This window comes from Drosophila virilis, chromosome 4 (assembly GCF_030788295.1).
Source record: "Drosophila virilis strain 15010-1051.87 chromosome 4, Dvir_AGI_RSII-ME, whole genome shotgun sequence".
Taxonomy (NCBI): Eukaryota; Metazoa; Arthropoda; class Insecta; order Diptera; family Drosophilidae; genus Drosophila; species Drosophila virilis.
In genome coordinates this window covers 7,034,705-7,055,081 of record NC_091546.1, presented here as the reverse complement: position 1 = coordinate 7,055,081, position 20,377 = coordinate 7,034,705, and the positions used below count along the sequence as shown (strand labels likewise).

The following is a 20,377-nucleotide window of genomic DNA, read 5'->3' as shown; positions in this document are numbered from 1 at the left end:
GTCACACTTTGTGGCTCTTCAAACGATCGAATCCAAATCAGCTACCAAAGATCTGCACTAAAATGATTCGAGACGTGTTCAATTCACCTGTTTAAGTGAAAAATGCGTGTAAGTCAATGCCAAAGTCAGAATGTTTAAAAAAAAACACACACAGCTAGTTAGTAATACCGTATATATTTAAACATTTTACAACACTTTAGCTTAAAATATAGAATTCAAAAAATATCAAATCTTAACGTTAGTCTAGGCTCTAGGCACAAAAAGTTGAGTCTGAGCTGCAACTGAAAGTGTGGAAGCTGTTTTGTTATGTTACGTGTTTTTTTTTTGGGGGGGTGAGACCATCTTGAGCAGGGCGAGTTGGGAGTCCAGGAGTTCAGCAGATGCCCGAGAAGCCATAGTCGCAGTCATTGTCCTGCTCCTTCAAGCGACCCAGATAGGGCGAGTGCTTAATGCCGAAGCTGTAGGAGGGCATGTGGGAGAGGTTGACCTGCAAATGGAAGAGGTGCGAAAAAGAAAGGAAGAAAAGCCGAGGAAAATGTCATATTCAGTTGATTTTCATTTGATTTGTTGTTTGTGCTTTTGCTAAAACGCTCAAATTCGAATGGAAAGCTAGGGATAAATCCTATCGGGCCGATTTGCCAGCAGGCAGCGCGTATAACGATCCGGCAAGATATATTGACCCTGGCGGCCGCAGAACGGCGAGTGCATAATGCCAAAGGATATGGACGGCGTGGAACGTTTCTCCCAATACTAAGGCAGGTCGATTAGCTATAGTCTATGGCAGATCTCTATAGAGATCGGGGGCCTACCTTTTCGGGACAGTGTGCGCCGGGACCGGGCTTGTTGTCGTCCGTGATCATCTTGTATTTGCCGCGCATGGTGTAGACGGGCGGCTTGGACTTGGTGGCCGTGTATTCGCCATCGTAATACCCTGGACCGGGCAGCACCAGTTTGGGTATCAACGACGGATGCATGCGTCCGGTCATGGTAAAAGCGGGCGCTGAACGTATGGGACCCTCCTTGCTGCTGCCCAAGACAGTGGGTATCTTGTAGACATTAGGAGCTGTCGCAAGCAAATAAAATTCTCAATAAATTACAGGGTATATTAGGTAGATTATATCGGCTGGACTGGCTGTTCTTTGCTGGTGTCTGAATGGCTGGGTTAATAGATGAGAGAGAGCTTCGTTCATGATGGGGCTGCAAAAAACACACACACACACACACAAAAGGCGGCGAAATTCTTGAGTAAAGCTGGAGGATTACCTGATGATCTTCTCCTGCACGCTGCTTGCCTCCACAGCGTACTTGACGGTACTCGACCTGATCGCCTGGCCACTGCTCACAATCGCCCCATCCGGCTGCACCACCTGGCGCGTACTCGTCTGCGCCGCCTTGGTGGTGCTTGCCTCCGCTCGACCGGCGGCAATTACCTGCAGATTGTCGCACCTGGCCTGTGACTGTACCTGTGCCGAGTGGTGCTCTGTGCTGTGGCTCAACTTGGACTGATCGTTGCCTAAAGTGGTGCTCACTACTTTTGTTGTTTTTGTTGTGGTTGTTGTGGGTGAAAGCTCGGTGCGATTGGTGCTGCGCCTGGTCGTGCTTGTTGTCGCCTGCTCCTGACTGCCCAGCTCGGGCAGCGGAGCGCCATTCACAAGACGCTTCTCAGTTGTTATTGTTGTTGTTGTTGTCGTTGTCGTCGAGGAGCTGTTGCCGTCGACAGCGTTGCGTACTGTGGTGCAAATTGCAATTAGTTGTTTCGAATTTCTAATTTGTGCTGCTTCAGTTCTATATACACACATAAATATGCATATGCTGATGCGCATATGTATTTGCCCTTGCCCTCTAAAAGCTAATTAAACGCTTCAAGTACTCGCTTGCACTCCTTGATAACTTTGCTATTACCAGTTCGATTTCAATCGAATTTTCAGTGCTTAACAAGGGGCTTTTATTGAGGGCATATGCCAAAAATCTTGGCTAAGCGATGTGTAAAACATTAGTTACGATAAGCTGGAAACTATTAGCCTTGGTTTTACTTTCTGCTCAGCCAAACCAATAACAATTAGCTTCGACTACAAGAGCTGACCAATCAGAGCCTGTTGCTCCAGCCTAAGACTTGAGCTTAAGCAAACTGTGTGTGTGTGTATATACATACATATATACATAACAGCATATTTGTATGTATTGAGTACGAACACGAAATTCGTATCATTGCGCTCTCGCAGGCGAAAGAGCGAGAAAACTAAAAATAGAATATACTCTCAAGCAATTATGTTTGTATGTGTGTATACATACATACATAACAGTATATTTGAATGTGTTGTGCAATTCGCTGCAAAGAAATATGTAAGTTTTCTGCGTTATCTTGTCGCTGTAAATATTTCTATATTTACTTTGAGCCAAATTATGCATTAGTGTTAATATTGTCTGTGCTACAAACGGTCTTTTTTTTTATTGTATATGTATATCTAAGCTTACATAGATATATATGAATTTATAATTGTCAGGTCCAACTGGCTTATTCTGCTGGCGCTTCAGTGTCGCCGCCCGCACCCTCGCCGCCAGCGGCGTCGCCTATGGTTGTGCTCTCCGCATTGAGAGTTATGGCTGTGGTTGTGGATACGCTTGTCGAATTGGTGCTATTGGTGGCATTTTTGGCCAAATGGAGTTTCATGTGCCAGCCGCATTCGTATTGGCAGTTCTTGAGCGAGGGCCACTCGTTGTGCTTGTGGATGCGCTTGCACTTGGTAAACACCGAGACGCAGTTCAGTATGATCCGATGGAACACATAGAACTTGCGACGTGGTCCCGAGCAGCTGCGCTCGTGTTTGTACTTGTTCTTGACCAAACAAGCGCCATTTGGCCTGTCTGAAATGTGTCCGGGTAAATTGAGGCCCAAATAGCACAAATGAATTCTAACTTACAGCGTGAAGTATCTATGATGTCGATCAGAGATACGATCCAAAAGACAACAAATCCGTATAACAGCCACCTCATTCTACTCTCATATTATGTCTAAGCTGCTGCCAACTGTATGGCTATGCCCCCATGTAGGGATTTACGTAAGGGTTACGAATCAATTTCGACTGTCTAAATTGCAATTATCCTACAAGCGAGTACGAGTACTTGAAACGTCTCGAGTTTTGGATGACGCGCTTACCGGGACTAGCCAAACGTCTTTCACGTCTTTGCACTATGCGATCTTCAATGTAAGCGCCTCTTGGCTCTAATGTGTGCAGTTTTTTTATGTATATATATATATATTTGATGAATACAGTATATATGCATATATACATGAATACATATGGGGCACATATGTATGTATGTGGTTTGTGGAGGCCAGTACACCGGGGAGTATGTGAGCAAGAGTTGTGCGTGGACATAAATACAGATATATGAAATACAAAGAAAATATGAAATACAGAAAATACACATAAAACAATTAGAGAGTAGATCAAAAGCTAGCCTCGGCTTGCCGAAGACATGCGACCCTTGCAGATATAAGTATGTATATTGACGGTTATCGAAGTAGTATAGTACAGTAAAGTACCTCAGATTGATGGACCATGTGGAATACCTTCTGCAAGGGTCTGAGCGTATGCCTCGAATGCATGCTACGCCAATGTGGCACATAACCGGCACCAGCTTAAAGCTTAAGCGAAAAGCAGGGAGCAGCACCTACCTGGTATGGGCGGCATTGGTAAGGTCTTGAGGCCGAAACTATATGCCGGCGAGCTATCCAGATTGCATTGCTCCGGATGATAGCGTCCGGGAGCTGTGGGCAGGCGCAACAAGATGCAGACACAAAACAAAGAGTAAGCAACATGCGAGTGAACTTAAGCCTAGCTGCTAGGGTAATGCTATTGATAGTTCTTTACCGGGTGCATCGCTGGAGACCTTGATCTCAGTTCGAGTGCCGAACGTGTAGGCTGGAGTTGGGTGTTGGGTGTGCTTTTCCGGTTCGTATGCAGTGGGTGCTGTAATGTTACGTAACGTGACGTAAGGCAACGTAAAGCAATGTATCGTTTTAAAAATGTGCGACTACCACTTAGAAGTACCCCTAGATAGAGCTCTTAACTTACCTGGTGTATCACTGACATGCTCCCGTTTCAGCTTCATGCCAAAGGTGAAGCCTGGCGAGGCATCCAGCTGACAGTTCTCCGGCCTGTAGTCGCAGGGCGCCGGAGTATGGCTGACATGCTCGATGGTCGAGCGACCTGTAATTGTGTAGGCGGGTGTATGGTCAAGCCGGAATTTCTCGGGCGCATAGTCGCACGGCGCTGGATGATGGTTCTCCACCTTGGGGTCGTATTTGCCACCAAATGTGTAAGCAGGTGCATGATCCAGTCGTGTCTTCTCCGGCGAGTAGTCTCCGGGTGCCGGCGTGCCATTTGTGATCTTCACCTCGTGCTTGCCAGCCATAGTGAATGCGGGATTGTGATCCTGACGGACTTTTTCAGGGGAGTAAGCTCCAGGAGCTGGAGTTTCGCTTGGCTTATGAAGATCGTGACGTCCGGCAAAGGAAAAGGCGGGAATGTGATCTAGTCTGACCTTCTCAGGGTGATAATCACCAGGAGCGGGCGAATGATTCTCTACCTTAGGATCATTCCTTCCCCCAAAGGTGTAGGCGGGTATATGGTCCAATCGGGTCTTCTCAGGCGAGTAATCCCCAGGTGCCGGCGTGCCATTTGTGATCTTCACCTCGTGCTTGCCAGCCATAGTGAATGCGGGATTGTGATCCTGACGGACTTTTTCAGGGGAGTAAGCTCCAGGAGCTGGGGTATCGCTTGGCTTTTGAAGGTCATGACGACCAGCAAATGAAAAGGCGGGATTATGGTCTTGTCTGACCTTCTCAGGGTGATAATCACCGGGAGCAGGGGTATGGTTTTCCACCTTGGGATCATTCTTGCCACCAAAGGTATAAGCAGGAGCATGATCGAGTCGGGACTTCTCAGGAGAGTAATCCCCAGGAGCTGGTGTGCCATTTGTCATTTTAACCTCATGCTTGCCAGCCATAGTGAATGCGGGATTGTGATCGTGGCGAACTTTCTCAGGAGAGTATGCTCCGGGAGCTGGGGTATCGCTTGGCTTCTGGAGGTCATGACGACCAGCAAAGGAAAAGGAGGGTGTGTGATCCAATCGGGTCTTCTCGGGAGAATAATCACCAGGAGCTGGCGTGCCATTTGAAATCTTTGGATCGTGCTTTCCAGCCATAGAGAATGCGGGATTATGATCCTGTCGCACTTTTTCAGGGGAGTAAGCTCCAGGTGCTGGGGTATCGGATGGCTTCTGAAGATCATGGCGACCAGCAAAGGAGAAAGCGGGATTGTGATCCTGTCTGACCTTCTCTGGATGGTAATCTCCTGGGGCAGGCGTATGATTCTCTACTTTGGGATCATTTCTTCCACCAAAAGTGTAAGCGGGTGTGTGATCCAAACGGACCTTCTCGGGACAATAATCTCCGGGCGCTGGAGTATCGTTCGAAATCTTAGGGTTGTGTTTTCCACCCATTGAGAATGCGGGATTGTGATCTTGTCGAACCTTTTCAGGGGCATATGCGCCTGGAGCCGGAGTGTCGCTGGGCTTCTGAAGATCGTGACGACCAGCAAAGGAAAAGGCGGGATTGTGGTCTTGTCTGACCTTCTCAGGGTGATAGTCACCGGGAGCAGGGGTATGGTTTTCCACCTTGGGATCATTCTTGCCACCAAAGGTATAAGCAGGAGCATGATCGAGTCGGGACTTCTCAGGAGAGTAATCCCCAGGAGCCGGCGTACCATTTGTCATTTTAACCTCATGCTTGCCAGCCATAGTGAATGCGGGATTGTGATCCTGACGGACTTTTTCAGGAGAGTATGCTCCGGGAGCTGGGGTATCGCTTGGCTTCTGAAGATCATGGCGGCCGGCAAAGGAGAAGGCGGGATTGTGGTCTAGTCGCACCTTTTCGGTCTCATAGGCGCCTGGTGCGGGAGTGTCGCTCGTCTTATGTACGTCATGGCGTCCGGCAAATGAGTAAGCTGGATTGTGATCGTGCCGTACTTTTTCGGGACTGTAGTCGCCTGGTGCCGGGGTGGAGCTATCAATGCGATGCTCATGCTTACCAGCGAAGCTGAACGCTGGCGTGTGATCACTGCGATATTTCTCCGGGGCATACGAGCCGGGCGCCGGCGTTAGGCTTACGGATTTCAGTTCATGTCGGCCGGATAGCGTGTAGGCGGGCCCACTATCCAAGCGCATCTTCTCCGGCTGATAGGTGCCGGGTGCAGGTGTATCTTGCGATTTGGTCGTCTGCACACGATGCCCAAAGCTGAAGGCAGGTGTTTTGTTCAAAATGCATTTCTCTGGCTCGTATGCGCCGGGCGCTGCAACAGAAATGGGGAACATTGCATTAATCCTAGAGCGTGGACTAAGATCGCAAGGGATGTGGTGGAGGCGACTCACCTGGCGTGGCATCAACAACATCGTGATTGGACTTGCCGGCAATGCTAAAAGCGGGTGTCGTGTGCAGTTTAGACTTTTCAGGACTGTATGTGCCAGGTGCTAAAAGTGGGTGACAATAAAACACATCGTGATTAGGCTAAGCATCGCGCTAGCTAAATCTGGAGCCCACCTGGCGAGTCATTGTGCTGTGTGTGCTGCGTCTTTAGGCCAAAACTATAGGCGGGTGTGTGCTCTAGAACTACTTGCTCGGGCTTGTAGGAGCCAGGTGCTGCAAAAGAGTGCCAAGTTTTAACTTATAACATATTGTATTTCCATACTCAATGTACGACTCGAAGTCTTAGGCACGTTAAGCGTACAATGCTATTTACCAGGCAGCTTATCTGCATGATAAACTGCCAAAGGATGAGCGTACATTGAAGAAAGCTGACTCAAGAGTGCCACTTTCGTGGTTTTGTTCTTCTTGGACACATATTTGCTACAGTGCTGGAAAATGGCGTACAATGCTATTTACTAGGCAGTTTATCTGCAGGATAAACTAGCATGAGGCTGAGCCGACTAGCGTCGCGATCGTACATTGAAGAAAGCTGGCTTAAGTTTTGTTCGGTTTAAGTGTAACAACAAACCTGGCGTATAGTCAGGCCGCAGCTCATGATGTTTGATGCCGAAACTAAACTCCGGCGTCTTGCTGGGGTTGACCTTCTCGGGAGAATAGGCGCCAGGAGCTGTGGAACAAATACGAACAGATTACTACCAGACCTCGGAGTGTGCGTTTTTTATTATTTTTAAATTCTAATCTGATTTCTAACTAAAATACTACGAGTGCCTGATTGCTGCTGCTTGGGGAGGGGAGGAGGTAAACAACATATTACCTGGTGTATGCTGATCGTGTTGGATTTTAGTTCGTCTACCAAATGTGAAACGTGGCGAATTCTTTCTTGATTGCGTGTACTTTTCAGGACAATAGCTATTTGGCGCTGTTAGTGTTAATAAAACAAAATATTTGGTACGGGTAACGTTTTTATTTTTGTTTAGACTACACGATACGAGAATGCGGAAATGCAACTAGTGTTGGGTTATACTGCAAAAAAACTAAATGAGGTTAGAAGTTACGAGTTACGAGTTACGAAAAAGTGTTGTTAAGTGCCTAACAGACTAGAGGGAAAACCCCAAACCAGAGAATCGGAGGTGAGAGCGAGCACATGCAATAGAGAAATGTGTGTGTACGACGGATTAACTGGATTAACTGCAAGCTGTTGGCCAGTTAGTTGTGTTACCTGGATTGTTAACTAGATAAACGTTAACCTTAATGCGAAAGGAATAACGAGGCGCACGCGGCTTAATGACATCAAGCGGCACCACTTGATAATGGTTGGGACCTAAAATTGTCAGTCAGTCAGTGTTGTGGGTCGGTTTTATTAAAGAAGAAAAACGTTCCATTAAAATCAAGATCAAAGTAATCGAGAAAAAAAATACAAAAGATAACACAAAGAACATATAAAACGAAATAAAAATACAACGAAACATACAAGAGAGCTACGTGTCTAAGAGCTATGATACAAAAGAGAGCGCGAGAGCGTAACACAAACTAGAAAAGAGAGCGCTCTCAACAAAAACACGGTTGCCACCCTGTCAAATTACTTTGTACCAGATGCATAGATGAAATGTACCTTTTTTTTCATGAGGATTTAAATTAAAATAAGACCCAATATATTTTCAAATATTTGAAATCAATTCCATTTAAATATAAGGAACCAATTTTGGTACATTTGTAGCACATGTGGCAACCCTGTGTACAACTAAGCTACAAAAGAGAGAGAAGAGAGAGAGAGAGAGAAACAGTACTGTACAAAATGAGACAGAGAGAGAGCGATAACTATACTAACTAAAAGCAAGCAGATACAGCTAACTACAAAGAGATAAAGAGAGAGAGAGAGAGGCAATACATAGAGGGCGAGCGAGAGAGAAAGAGAGAGAGAGGTGCTCTCAATTTAAAACGCAGCGTTTACTTACGCGCTGCTTTGGATGATACTTTCACATGGAACATAATTATTCAAAATGATTTCTTATATATATACACAATGCATGATGGATGCGTCTCGTCTGCGCCAGACATGGCTGATGTCTTGCTGATGCTGGATGCTTGATGATGATGCCTCTCCGTAATCCATTAGCGTTAATGATGCGCATGCAAACCGCGACCAACGACCAACAACCATTCAAACAACCAACAGGAACACCAAAACAACCAAGCACAAAACACTGTGAGCACGGCTCGAACGAGGACCGCCTCGACTTACCCGGTATCAGCTGGTACTTGGCGCTGGCCGGCTTCCTGCCGAATGTGTATTTGGGCGTGGCATCGATGACAGCCTTGGAGGCTGGCAACACGTCGTATTCCCCGGGTCCGGGATTCACAAAGGTGGTCAACTCCTTGGGACGACTTTGCAGTGTGGCGGCGCGTGCATGATCCTTGCCCTTCGGTCGCATCCCGGCCACATTGTACTGTGCCGGGCCAGGACCCGTCGTCTCATCCCTGTTGATCAGTTTGTGGCCAAACGAATACGAGGGTGCGCCCTTCTTCTTCGAGTCCGGCACCTTGCTGCCTGCAAAGGTAGAGAAACCCATCAATCATCCCTGCTCAACTCTTACATTTCCCGTTCCCCGTAACCCACCGATTAACGTGGGCAGCTGGACAATTGCCGGACCCGGATTGGTCGTCTCCGCCGCAATGCGGCCCGTGCGCACTGTGGGCGTCCAGGGGCGCTGCTCGATGCTGCCGGCCATGTTAAGTGTGCGTATTATGCGTACCGGTGCGCAGGGTCCCGTTATCTTCTTCTTCTTGTACCTGAATTTTCCCTGAAAGGCAACCTGCAAAAAAAGCGACAGTTCCGGTTTAATATGCAACTCGAACTTCCAAACAGTTGCCGCACATTTTTAATCATTTTGCTGCAGTTCGTCGGATGGCTCTACGGACGTTAATTATGGATCACGGATTGCGGAATTTACGACACAGAAATAAAAAACACAAATTTGACTTTTGTATTTGTTTGGAATTCAATTGAAAGTTGGGGGTGCTTTGGGCTAAAATGTCTGGTAACCCAATAAGCCAAATGCCTAAATTAACATCAAATTCATGACGTAAAATCCATAAAGTCGAACTAAAGTGCTTCAGCTGAGCGTGCTCGACGTGCGTATACCCTGTACTAAAACATATTTATGTGACTACTGTTACTGATATATTCCCTAATAACTGTCAGAGAAGGTTCGCCAAGGATTGAAGCAAAAATGAATCTAGATGCCAAAGGAAACACTTGCTTTGCATAAGTTTAAGCATGGGAAATTTGAAGGCTGCTTCACACTAAGTAGCAGAGAAACACAGCCAAAATTGGCTCAGCCAAAGGATTGATTATGGGCCAGAAGGGGCGTTTCAGGTCAACCCAAACCATTTACCCATATTCAATAAGTATAGGGTATACATAAAAAGGGGCAGCCAATTTGTGACTTGCCGTGTGTGCGATTTGTTTGTTTCGAATTTTCTGGGACAACGCTCGCCGAGAATTGGGTTGGTTCGCCTGCCGATTTGTTTGGTCACGTCAAGAAAATATAAAAAAGACACACAATGGACAAAATGTATAAGTTTGTGGTAGTCCTAGGGCACGTGACCTTCTTATTTTCAGACAGCGCCCAAAAGTGTTGCCTACCCACAGGCGCGAAGGCCTGGTCTGGCTTGGTCTGGTCTGGTCTGGTCTGGTCTGGTAACAGGTAGCGACATCGTGGCAGTGTAATCGATACTTGGCGATGACGACCCCAATTGGCTTTTAGCCTGGCGATTAGCTGAAGCGATTGAACGTCAGCTCAGAGCCTAACCTCACCCCTGCCCTAGCCTGGCCTGGCCTGGCCTGGCCTGGACAGTCTGGCAGCAAGGTTGCGCCTCCAAAAAGTATGCTAAGTGCTAATGTTGGCCATTTGGCGCATGTTGGGCCAACAAAACGATTACATTTAATGACTTATGGAGCGACAATTGCATGCCAAGAAAATGGCTTGTCGAAATTCAAGTTACGCGCGTGCCGTGCGAAAATTAATTTCAATTCGTTCGCGCCAGTGTTGGGCAATGCAGCTGAATATACACGAGTTGAGCACGAATCAATCACGATTTCAAAAAACACTTAAAATATATATACCTATCGATCTGCTGGATGTTATCGATCAACAATTTAAGGTATCTAGGTCCTCTCTTCTCTAAGATCGATGTGGCATGTGTGTTAGGTAAAAATTCGTGTGTGTATTTTACGATTCGTGTTCGTGTCGTACAATGCGATCTGACTAGAAATCGATAATTATCGATATGCTGGAAGTTATCGATCAACAATCTAGAGTATCTAGTTCTTGTCTTCTCTAAGATCGACGTGTTGTGAGTCCCAGCTGAAAACCCGTGTGTTTACTTTACGATTCGTGTTCGTGTCGTGCCCTCACGCGCACATCTCTAGCCCCCAGCCAAAGAACCAGTCTGGCTGTGGCTGTGGCAGCCAAAGCGTGCAACTTCTTTGACCGTGAAATCAACAGCTCTCGGCCTCATGTTATGTAAATACAGTTGAGCCAATTTCTGTGTGGGCGTGGCACAGCAACGACTCGCACTCTAAGTGACAGACGGTTGGCGGGGCATTTTGATGCCATAAAGCAAAGCTGTTCAAATTGAGGCTAAAAAGTGGGCGTGTTTGCGGCCCGCGACCTCGCACGCAATTGAAACATGTTCATTTTCGGCTTGCCTTTGTGTTTGTTGTTCTCTGTTTTCTGGTAGCCAAATGCGCTTCTAGAACCGAATCTTACATCATCGACGAGTCCGGCACCCACACGCGCAATTGCACTTCCCCAAAGGAGGAAGGGGGGGGGGGGGGGGGGTTACTATACATAGATCAATCAAAGCTGTCTAAAGCACACATGGCCCATGCTCGAGTTCGAGATGAATCAGCTCAGGTCTGGCTGCCGGCAGACAGATTTGCGTGGTCATGTCTCAAAATGTTGCCTGCCGCCAACTTATTAATCTTAATTTGTGGCCTAAAATCGTGTTAAAGCGCGCCAACTTAGTCGCATTTATCGAATTAATCAGGTGCACATGCAATGCCAGAGCCACAAGCATGCATACACGGCAAGAAAGGTTCCTCTAAATAGAATTGCATTTTGCAAATTAAATTCCATTTAACAATTAGTTGAAAAAAAAATTAAATTAGAAATTAATTGAATTGAATGGAGCGTCTTAATTATTTTTCAAGTGTAGGGAGAGGTTTGAATAGCTCAATGCTAAGTAAAGGCGCTGGTTCGAATTCCAGTGCGACTTTCGAAAATTATGGATATACTTACATATACTTATACATACACTTTACTCGTTTATTTAATGCATTCGAGCTCGAAATGTTTAAAAATTGGTTCGCATTCGATTGTAACAAAAATTGTTTACAGTGTAGCAATTGCAGTCGGCGCACTTGGAAACAGGTGTCGGGCTACACTTTAATTACAGATGCTGCTGCTGATAGTTTATCAGTGCCAGAAGGTGCTCAGGTCACCGACAACCGGTTCGATTGTCAATTGAGCTCATTCAAATTGATTTCGATCGAGTGCACGCCCACATTTACTGCCCTCCTCCCCCATCACCTCCCCTTTCCGGACAACCTGCGTGAGCTCCCCTCGACGCAGAAACCTGTCAGGCGGCTATTTTCGTTGCATGACTCTATGCTAATGTTACGAAGATCTTGATAGATGATGCCAACTTTGAACTCGCACTTTTTTGCACACTCACACACACACACACACACACACAGAGACACACTCAATAACAACAAGTAGGTAATACAATACAAATACAAGCCAGGCACACGTCAGCAACAATTTATGATGTCAACTAATGCATGAAAAGAGAGAAGAATTTGCCTTGGCGAAGACGAAGATTGAATACACTTACACGCATATTTAATATAAATAATATTTAGTTAAATTACGTTAGTTCAATTTGCATCTAAGCCAGCTAGATTTTTGCTGTAGCTGCTAGAAGCCTTGAAATTAGGTATTTCAGTTAAGGTTGGATTAGCTTAGGCTAGCGCGACAATCTTTTAATCTAGATTCAGCTTAGCTAATTTAGGTACATTGTGAACAACAGTGCGCTCTTTGTCTAACACTGAAGCAGCTTCAGTCTGAATTCTAGCTGAAACCTGATATGCGTTCAGGCCATTGTTAAGAGAGACCTGATAGAACGGAGTGCAAACAGATTCTGTGAGATATTAAGTCGCTTACAATAGCTGGCGAGAGCTACTGCAGAGCTTTGTTTGGTGGCTCTACAACTGTACAGGCAGTGATTCTCAAACTGTATGGATTTAAGATTCTTGCGATGTTTTGAAAACAATCATCCAAAAAATTTTTGATTTTCAAACCGACACCGAGAAATAATCAAAAAATGTTGACTTTGCAAACGAATCGTTTTTTGGCCAACAACTCTTTTTAAGCCCATCGATTTTTAAATTGTTTGAATGCCAATTCGTAGTAGAAATCTGATGTTACAAAAAAAAACCATCAAAAATGTTTTGATTTTCGAACCGATCCCGTTTATGGAGAAAAACACGATTTGGATTTGTCTAGCGGAAAGTGCAATAAATAAAAATATCTATTCCCCGAGGAAAAACAAAACTGTTCTCAACACAAGAAACTCTAAATGTTGTTTTTTTTTTTTTTGTGGCTAATTAAGTAAGCGAAACTTCTGGCAATTAATTGAAGCTAAAAGCTGACAGGCAATTAATTTGTTGCAAATTTTACTCAGATTTTCAGTTAGCCTCTGGCAGCTGATTGTTATAATAAATAATAACTTTTGTTGTATTTGGTTACTTAAAAAAATATATATATACATATTCACATTTTGCGCTCACAAATTTTTGTGAGTGAATGGCCAAAAATGAAATAAAATAAAATGAGCTCATTTTCCAGCACTTAGCGGGCAACTTTTACGCCCAAATACGGCTAGACGAACGAAATACGGCCGACGACTGTGTCTTGGCCATTTCCTTTAGCCCACATTGAGTTGTCCAAAAAGCTGGCCGGGCTCTATAGACACGCTCTAAATGGGTCTCCAGACGGCGCCCACACACGTAACTGCCAAATCTGAAGCGTTTTGTAGCTCTATCGAAATTATTATCTCTCCCTCCCTCTCTCTCTCTGTCTGCCCAGTTAGTACAACAAAAACAACAACAAGAGGGGCAATCGCAACAATCAACATGTTTAATTAACAGCAAAAGAAGCCGCGAGACAAACCCAAAAGACAACACCGGCAAATAGATGTATCAACAATAAATAACAGGTATTTTGTCTAGCTGCAGCACGACGAACATCAAATACCCTTCTGCTCTGAATACTTGGCTACTTGCATATGTCCACTTATTCCTATGACAATTCCTTGAAAACCAGATTCTGTCTAGTGAAGATTTATGATATAGTAAAGCGATAAAAGTAAATCTGGAAAGCGCGAAGTTCACGAGATCTTGAGTTTCTGCCTATTCCTGCTGTGCCTGGCCTTAGATATAGTGCTTCGATCTGATCGATCTTGACTGCGCGCGCAGCTCCGTTCACATAGGACGGGTTAGACGGAATTGGATTATGTATGCCCTATTCTCCGGGCTTGGCCGAATTGAAATACCCTCGGCTGTGAGTTACAACAGCAACCCAAATTAAGTTGACTGCCAAAAGTGTTTTGGGCCAAAAGCGGGCAAAAAGCACAAAGTGATAAAACACAAAAACAAACTGACGTCAGCAATGTCTGTGTGTTTGTGTGTGTGTGTGAACTAGTTTTGTTCTCAAAATCTAATTAGATTTTCTAAACGTGTTTTTCGTTTCTTCGAGTTTAAGCAAAACGTTTGCCAAGTGAAAGCTGGAAAGCGGCTCCTGAGTCACTCGACTACTTGAATTCCTGCCAAGATCCACAGAACCAATCGCTTAGCTATATGCTAAATTGTAAATGTTATAGACCATTTCCGTTCTGTGCAATTTATGGTAAAAGTACGCGCTGAATGGGCCTGGGAACGGCACGCAGTCGCAGCTCTGACTAATATTTGCATGGCTTTTGCCTGTTATATCAGCTTATAAATATTTATTTTATGCATTTACAAAGCTCAAAAAACATAATCTGTGTTTTTTTTCTCTCTCTCTCTCTCTCTCTGTTTTGTATACCCTGTAACTATTTAAGTTGAGCGAAATGGGGTATATTGCAGTTGTGCAGTTGAAGCCAAGTTTTTATTATCTTAAACAGCATTGATCTATATTCCATTCATGTTCCGAATAAAACACATAATCGATAATTATCGATCTGGTTTTAGGCATATATCGATAATTGTGAAAACAAAATACACGAACTTTTCTATATAGACTTATGTATAGCAAAACCATTTAATTTGATCGATAACTTTCTCGATGCTCTTTACAATCGATAAAAATTGATTGACCTTTTAACTTTATTGAGCATATCTCGCAGATTGTAAGAGCTAAGAGCAGCAAATTTGAAAGGTAGATTCATTTTTTGTATACCTCAGCCCAAATTACAAAAATAGAAGAGCCAAACTCCAGATAATTGGGATATGCAAACATTCGACTTAAGGCAGAAAAGTTATTTAAAAATATTAAATAATATTTCTTACAGTTGAGCAAAGGCAGAACTTTGCACAGCTGACTACAGGGTATCTGCTGGGCGTACCCATTCGACTTTTGTGTTTTTTTTTTGTAGGTGTTGTTTTTGCCTCTAGCTTTTTCTACTTCTCTTTTACTTTGGTAATTTAATTTTGGTAGCTGTTTCTGTTGCTGTTGTTGTTGTTGTTGAGCTCACAATCAGTGGCTCTCAGAAAAAAAAGAGTTCGAAATAGACGCAAAGTCGACCGGTTTGCGCTTGATGGAGCTGATGTCATATGGGCCTGAAAAAAACTGGGCACTTGTGGAAAGGTTTCCGCGTTGCCACTTGTGGCACCGGCGCGAGTGCGACATCAATGGAAAACAATTGACAAAACAATGTTGTTTTGTGCGGCGCGAACAGCTGTTCCTGTGGCGTGGGCGGGGGCGGGACGGAGGCGGAGGCGTTGGTGTTCCGATTCGTGGAGCTGCCACAAAATGCCAATACAGACAGACAATCGACCCGTGCAACTCCTGCCAGTCAGTCAATGAACTTTTAGGTCAGGACAAGCGCCAAGCGACACGCAATGCCAGCAGTCACAGTCACAGTCACTGTCACAGTCACAGTCACAGTTGGGTTAGCTGAATAGCTGTTGCCCTTTTATTTTGGTTGCCCCTTGTTTACTTACCACAAACGGTTGTGTCTGTGCCTCTGTTGCCGCTGTTGTCGCCCTTTTTAGCTTTCGACTTTTTCAACTTTGATTTGCACAATAAAAAACTTTCAGTTAGCACCGGGCTAGCCGTTTCAAAGGCAAACAGTCCTTGCTCGATTTACAGCCTGTGCGGCAGGACTTTCAAAACATCTGCGTAGACGTTGGCAAAAAGCACAACAACTCAACGCGAGCGTTACGATTGTGCGGGCGTGGGGGGTTGGGGGACTCGGGGTAGAGGGGGTGTTTGTTTTCGTTGTTCGCTGATCGTTAATTGAGTTAAAGTGACAGCCGTTGCGCTCGTTAAATTGCTAGAAAATTGCCAAAATAATATACGATTCAAGAATTTGTTGCTACTGTTTTTGTGGTTATTTTCGCTTTAGTTCAAATATCTGTTTCGGTTTTCGGTTTTATTTATTTCGACTTCGTAACGTACTCGAGCGTTGCTGAACACAAACTGAGCGCCAAAGTTGCCGTCTGTTGCCTTTTCGAATGTTTCGTCAACAGCAGCTGTAATAGCATAACATAGCAGACACATTTAACAGTCACAACAAGAATAGGGGCAACCGCAGCAATAACAGTAGCAGCAGCAATAACAGCAGCTATATTAGCAGGCAATAACACTAACATTTAATGTTAATGTTGCAGTCTGTTGCCTTTACGTTTGCATATTTACTTACAGCAGCTGCAGTAGCAGTTAGGCGTAACGGAACAATTCCCAACTGTTGCCGTTTGTTTTGAATAATTGCGAATGATATCAAAACAAAAATAGTGATAACAGCAGCAACAACAACAACAGCCACATCAATAACAGCAACATTTAAGCCAATTGGCGATGTGTTGTCTTTTCGTATGCATATTGCATATTTAACGAAAAAATGTTCGTCTGTTGGCTCTAGTTGCTAACAGATAAGAACAAGAAACAGCAGCTGTTGCAGCTGTCTTTAACAGCAGCTACATGATAAACACTTAACAGTCGCCTTGCCAGCTCTGCGTTGGCGTTAACAGCGTCAAGCGGAGCCAACGACTGTTAATGAACTTTGTATACTTCTTAACGGTTTTGCAATGGTTTTGACCTTCGCGGCGAATTTCCAGCTGCTCTGGCTTTCAATCGAGATTGAACGCGCTGTGTTCTGAGTCAGTATTCGCCCACATTTCCAGCGCAATTGTGGATTACTTAATGGCTCATTGAATATCTATAATTCGTTTAGGTTTTACTCATCGAACTGGCCGTTTATGGCGATTTGACAATGCTGCCTCTTGTTGTTATATAATCAAAATAATGATTCTCAGTGCTGCGGTCGCACTCAGACAGACAGACCTTCACCCACACATGCGCCAAATGGAGCGTGAAAAACGTTTTGCCAACCCAAAGCCATATAAGATCAGTTTTCACAGTCTAAGATATAGAAGTTTTTAATGCAATGAGTATTGACTAAATACGCCAAAATAAAACAATATATTTTTATATGTCAAACTCTTCATCAAACTAAAACTTATCAGTTCTTATTCCATTTGCTAGCTTTGATCTCACACAACATAGTTCTGTTAAATATGCTACAGAAAATTTAACATGTTGCATAACATAAGAAGTATACAAACATTACTAATTCTTCAAAAAAGATTTTAAAATTCTTTTACCGTTTCCTGATTTAACATAACTATTCGAGTTCGAGTTTAACATAGTTATGTTAAGTCACGTTTTGTCTACTTTTTGAACGACGACTTTTTTAATATATTAAATATTATTTATTTCAGGTAAATACAGTCACAACTTGACAAAAGGGAGGACAGAAGGATATAAGCTGAAAAAGACCAGACAAAGCTTACTTTGGCAACGCCGGATAATACCTGCTAAGTGTAGATACATGAAACAAAAACTAAATGTTCAAATGCTGCAAAACTATATAAATAATAATAATAATAATATAATATAATAATAATAATAATAATAATATAAATAATAATAATAATAATAAGCAATAAAAATACGATGTTACGAAACAAAATAAATATATTAAAAAATAAATCAATTCTGTTTTTTTTCTTGTGAGGAATTTTTTGGGCAGGTAAGGTGAGTAATTCGAAAGAGTCGACATAGCTCGCCCTTGATCGCCAAATTATGTCGTTAGAAAACATATCTCTGGAAAAAAAGTCCGATTTTCATTTATAAAACGGCGGAGATATGTCGTTTCAGAACGAACATAATTCCTTGGAGATATGTCGTTTCAAAGCGACATAATATCTTTGACGGCGGAGATATGTCGTTTCAAAACGACATAACTCCGCGGAATTATGTTCGTTTCAAAGCGACATAATATCTTTGACGGCGGAGATATGTCGTTTCAGAACGAACATAATTCCTTGGAGATATGTCGTTTCAAAACGACATAATATCTTTTGACGGCGGAAATATGTTGTTTCCGCGGAGATATGTCGTTTCAAAACGACATATTCTCTTTTGACGGCGGAGATTTTTCGTTTCCGCGGAGATATGTCGTTTCAAAGCGACATAATATCTTTGACGGCGGAGATATGTCGTTTCAAAACGACATATCTCCGCGGAATTATGTTCGTTTCAAATCGACGTAATCTCTTTCAACGGCGGAGGTATTTCGTTTCTCTTTTAACGGCGGAGATATGTCGTTTCAGAACGGACATAATTCCTTGGAGATATGTCGTTTCAAAGCGACATAATATCTTTGACGGCGGAGATATGTCGTTTCAAAACGACATATCTCCGCGGAATTATGTTCGTTTCAAATCGACGTAATCTCTTTCAACGGCGGAGTTATTTCGTTTCTCTTTTAACGGCGGAGATATGTCGTTTCAGAACGGACATAATTCCTTGGAGATATGTCGTTTCAAAGCGACATAATATCTTTGACGGCGGAGATATGTCGTTTCAAAACGACATATCTCCGCGGAATTATGTTCGTTTCAAATCGACGTAATCTCTTTCAACGGCGGAGGTATTTCGTTTCTCTTTTAACGGCGGAGATATGTCGTTTCAGAACGGACATAATTCCTTGGAGATATGTCGTTTCAAAGCGACATAATATCTTTGACGGCGGAGATATGTCGTTTCAGAACGACATATCTCCGCGGAATTATGTTCGTTTCAAATCGACGTAATCTCTTTCAACGGCGGAGGTATTTCGTTTCTCTTTTAACGGCGGAGATATGTCGTTTCAGAACGGACATAATTCCTTGGAGATATGTCGTTTCAAAGCGACATAATATCTTTGACGGCGGAGATATGTCGTTTCAGAACGACATATCTCCGCGGAATTATGTTCGTTTCAAAGCGACATAATATCTTTGACGGCGGAGATATGTCGTTTCCGCAGAGATATGTCGTTTCAAAACGACATATTCTCTTTTGACGGCGGAGATTTTTCGTTTCCGCGGAGATATGTCGTTTCAAAGCGATATAATATCTTTGACGGCGGAGATATGTCGTTTCAAAACGACATATCTCCGCGGAATTATGTTCGTTTCAAATCGACGTAATCTCTTTCAACGGCGGAGGTATTTCGTTTCTCTTTTAACGGCGGAGATATGTCGTTTCAGAACGGACATAATTCCTTGGAGATATGTCGTTTCAAAGCGACATAATATCTTTGACGGCGGAGATATGTCGTTTCAGAACGACATATCTCCGCGGAATTATGTTCGTTTCAAAGCGACATAATATCTTTGACGGCGGAGATATGTCGTTTCCGCGGAGATATGTCGTTTCAAAACGACATATTCTCTTTTGACGGCAGAGATATTTCGTTTCCGCGGAGATATGTCGTTTCAAAACGACATAATATCCTTTGACGGCGGAGATATGTCGTTTCAGAACGAACATAATTCCTTGGAGATATGTCGTTTCAAAACGACATATTCTCTTATGACGGCAGAGATATTTCGTTTCTCTTTTAACGGCGGAGATATGTCGTTTCAGAACGGACATAATTCCTTGGAGATATGTCGTTTCAAAGCGACATATTCTCTTTTAACGGCGGAGATATGTCGTTTCCGCGGAGATATGTCGTTTCAAAGCGATATAATATCTTTGACGGCGGAGATATGTCGTTTCAAAACGACATATCTCCGCGGAATTATGTTCGTTTCAAATCGACGTAATCTCTTTCAACGGCGGAGGTATTTCGTTTCTCTTTTAACGGCGGAGATATGTCGTTTCAGAACGGACATAATTCCGCGGATATATGATCATGGCGAGATTATGCCGTTTTGAAGCTAAATAACTCCGCCGCTTTAAAAATGAAAATCAGACGAGAGCTGTTTTCTAACGACATAATCTCGCGCAGATCAACGGCGAAGCTATGCCGACACTGCCCAAAAAATACCTCACAAAAAAAACATCAGAATTGATTTATTTTTCAATATATTTATTTTGTTTCGTAACATCGTATGTTCATTGCTTAATTATTATTTACATAGTTATTTAAAAAATATATGTTTTGCAGCATTTGAATATTTCTTCTGTCCTCCCGTTTGTCAAGTTTTGACGGTATTTACCTGAAATAAATAATATTTAATATATTAAAAAAAGTCGTCGTTCAAAACGTAGGCAAAACGTGTTGAAA

The 20,377-nt window shown here is 43.5% G+C and overlaps 2 protein-coding genes across 12 annotated transcripts; both read right to left on the bottom strand.

The window, feature by feature from the left end:
• Positions 1-155: 155 nt before the first annotated feature.
• Positions 156-16,236, bottom strand: LOC6627372 (TRIO and F-actin-binding protein). 11 transcript variants are annotated; one of them, XM_015173134.3, is made up of 14 exons: positions 15,759-16,236; positions 9,108-9,303; positions 8,733-9,038; positions 7,710-7,811; positions 7,305-7,409; positions 7,059-7,157; positions 6,605-6,703; positions 6,436-6,534; positions 4,080-6,356; positions 3,876-3,974; positions 3,680-3,772; positions 3,158-3,223; positions 1,264-1,729; positions 924-1,063 (listed from the first exon to the last, which is right to left on the bottom strand). In XM_015173134.3, the coding sequence occupies exons 2-14, from the start codon at positions 9,217-9,219 to the stop codon at positions 1,057-1,059; spliced, it is 3,930 nt and encodes a 1,309-aa protein (XP_015028620.1). In that variant the 5' UTR covers positions 9,220-9,303; positions 15,759-16,236; the 3' UTR covers positions 924-1,056. The 11 variants fall into 11 exon arrangements, with proteins under 11 accessions (XP_032294024.1, XP_015028617.1, XP_015028620.1 ...); XM_015173139.3 differs by lacking the exon at positions 15,759-16,236 and adding an exon at positions 9,366-9,525; XM_015173136.3 differs by lacking the exons at positions 3,158-3,223; positions 15,759-16,236 and adding an exon at positions 9,366-9,525.
• Positions 2,421-3,040, bottom strand: LOC26531783 (uncharacterized). The gene is made up of 2 exons (XM_015173499.3): positions 2,922-3,040; positions 2,421-2,865 (listed from the first exon to the last, which is right to left on the bottom strand). The coding sequence occupies exons 1-2, from the start codon at positions 2,992-2,994 to the stop codon at positions 2,516-2,518; spliced, it is 423 nt and encodes a 140-aa protein (XP_015028985.1). The 5' UTR covers positions 2,995-3,040; the 3' UTR covers positions 2,421-2,515.
• Positions 16,237-20,377: the final 4,141 nt, after the last annotated feature.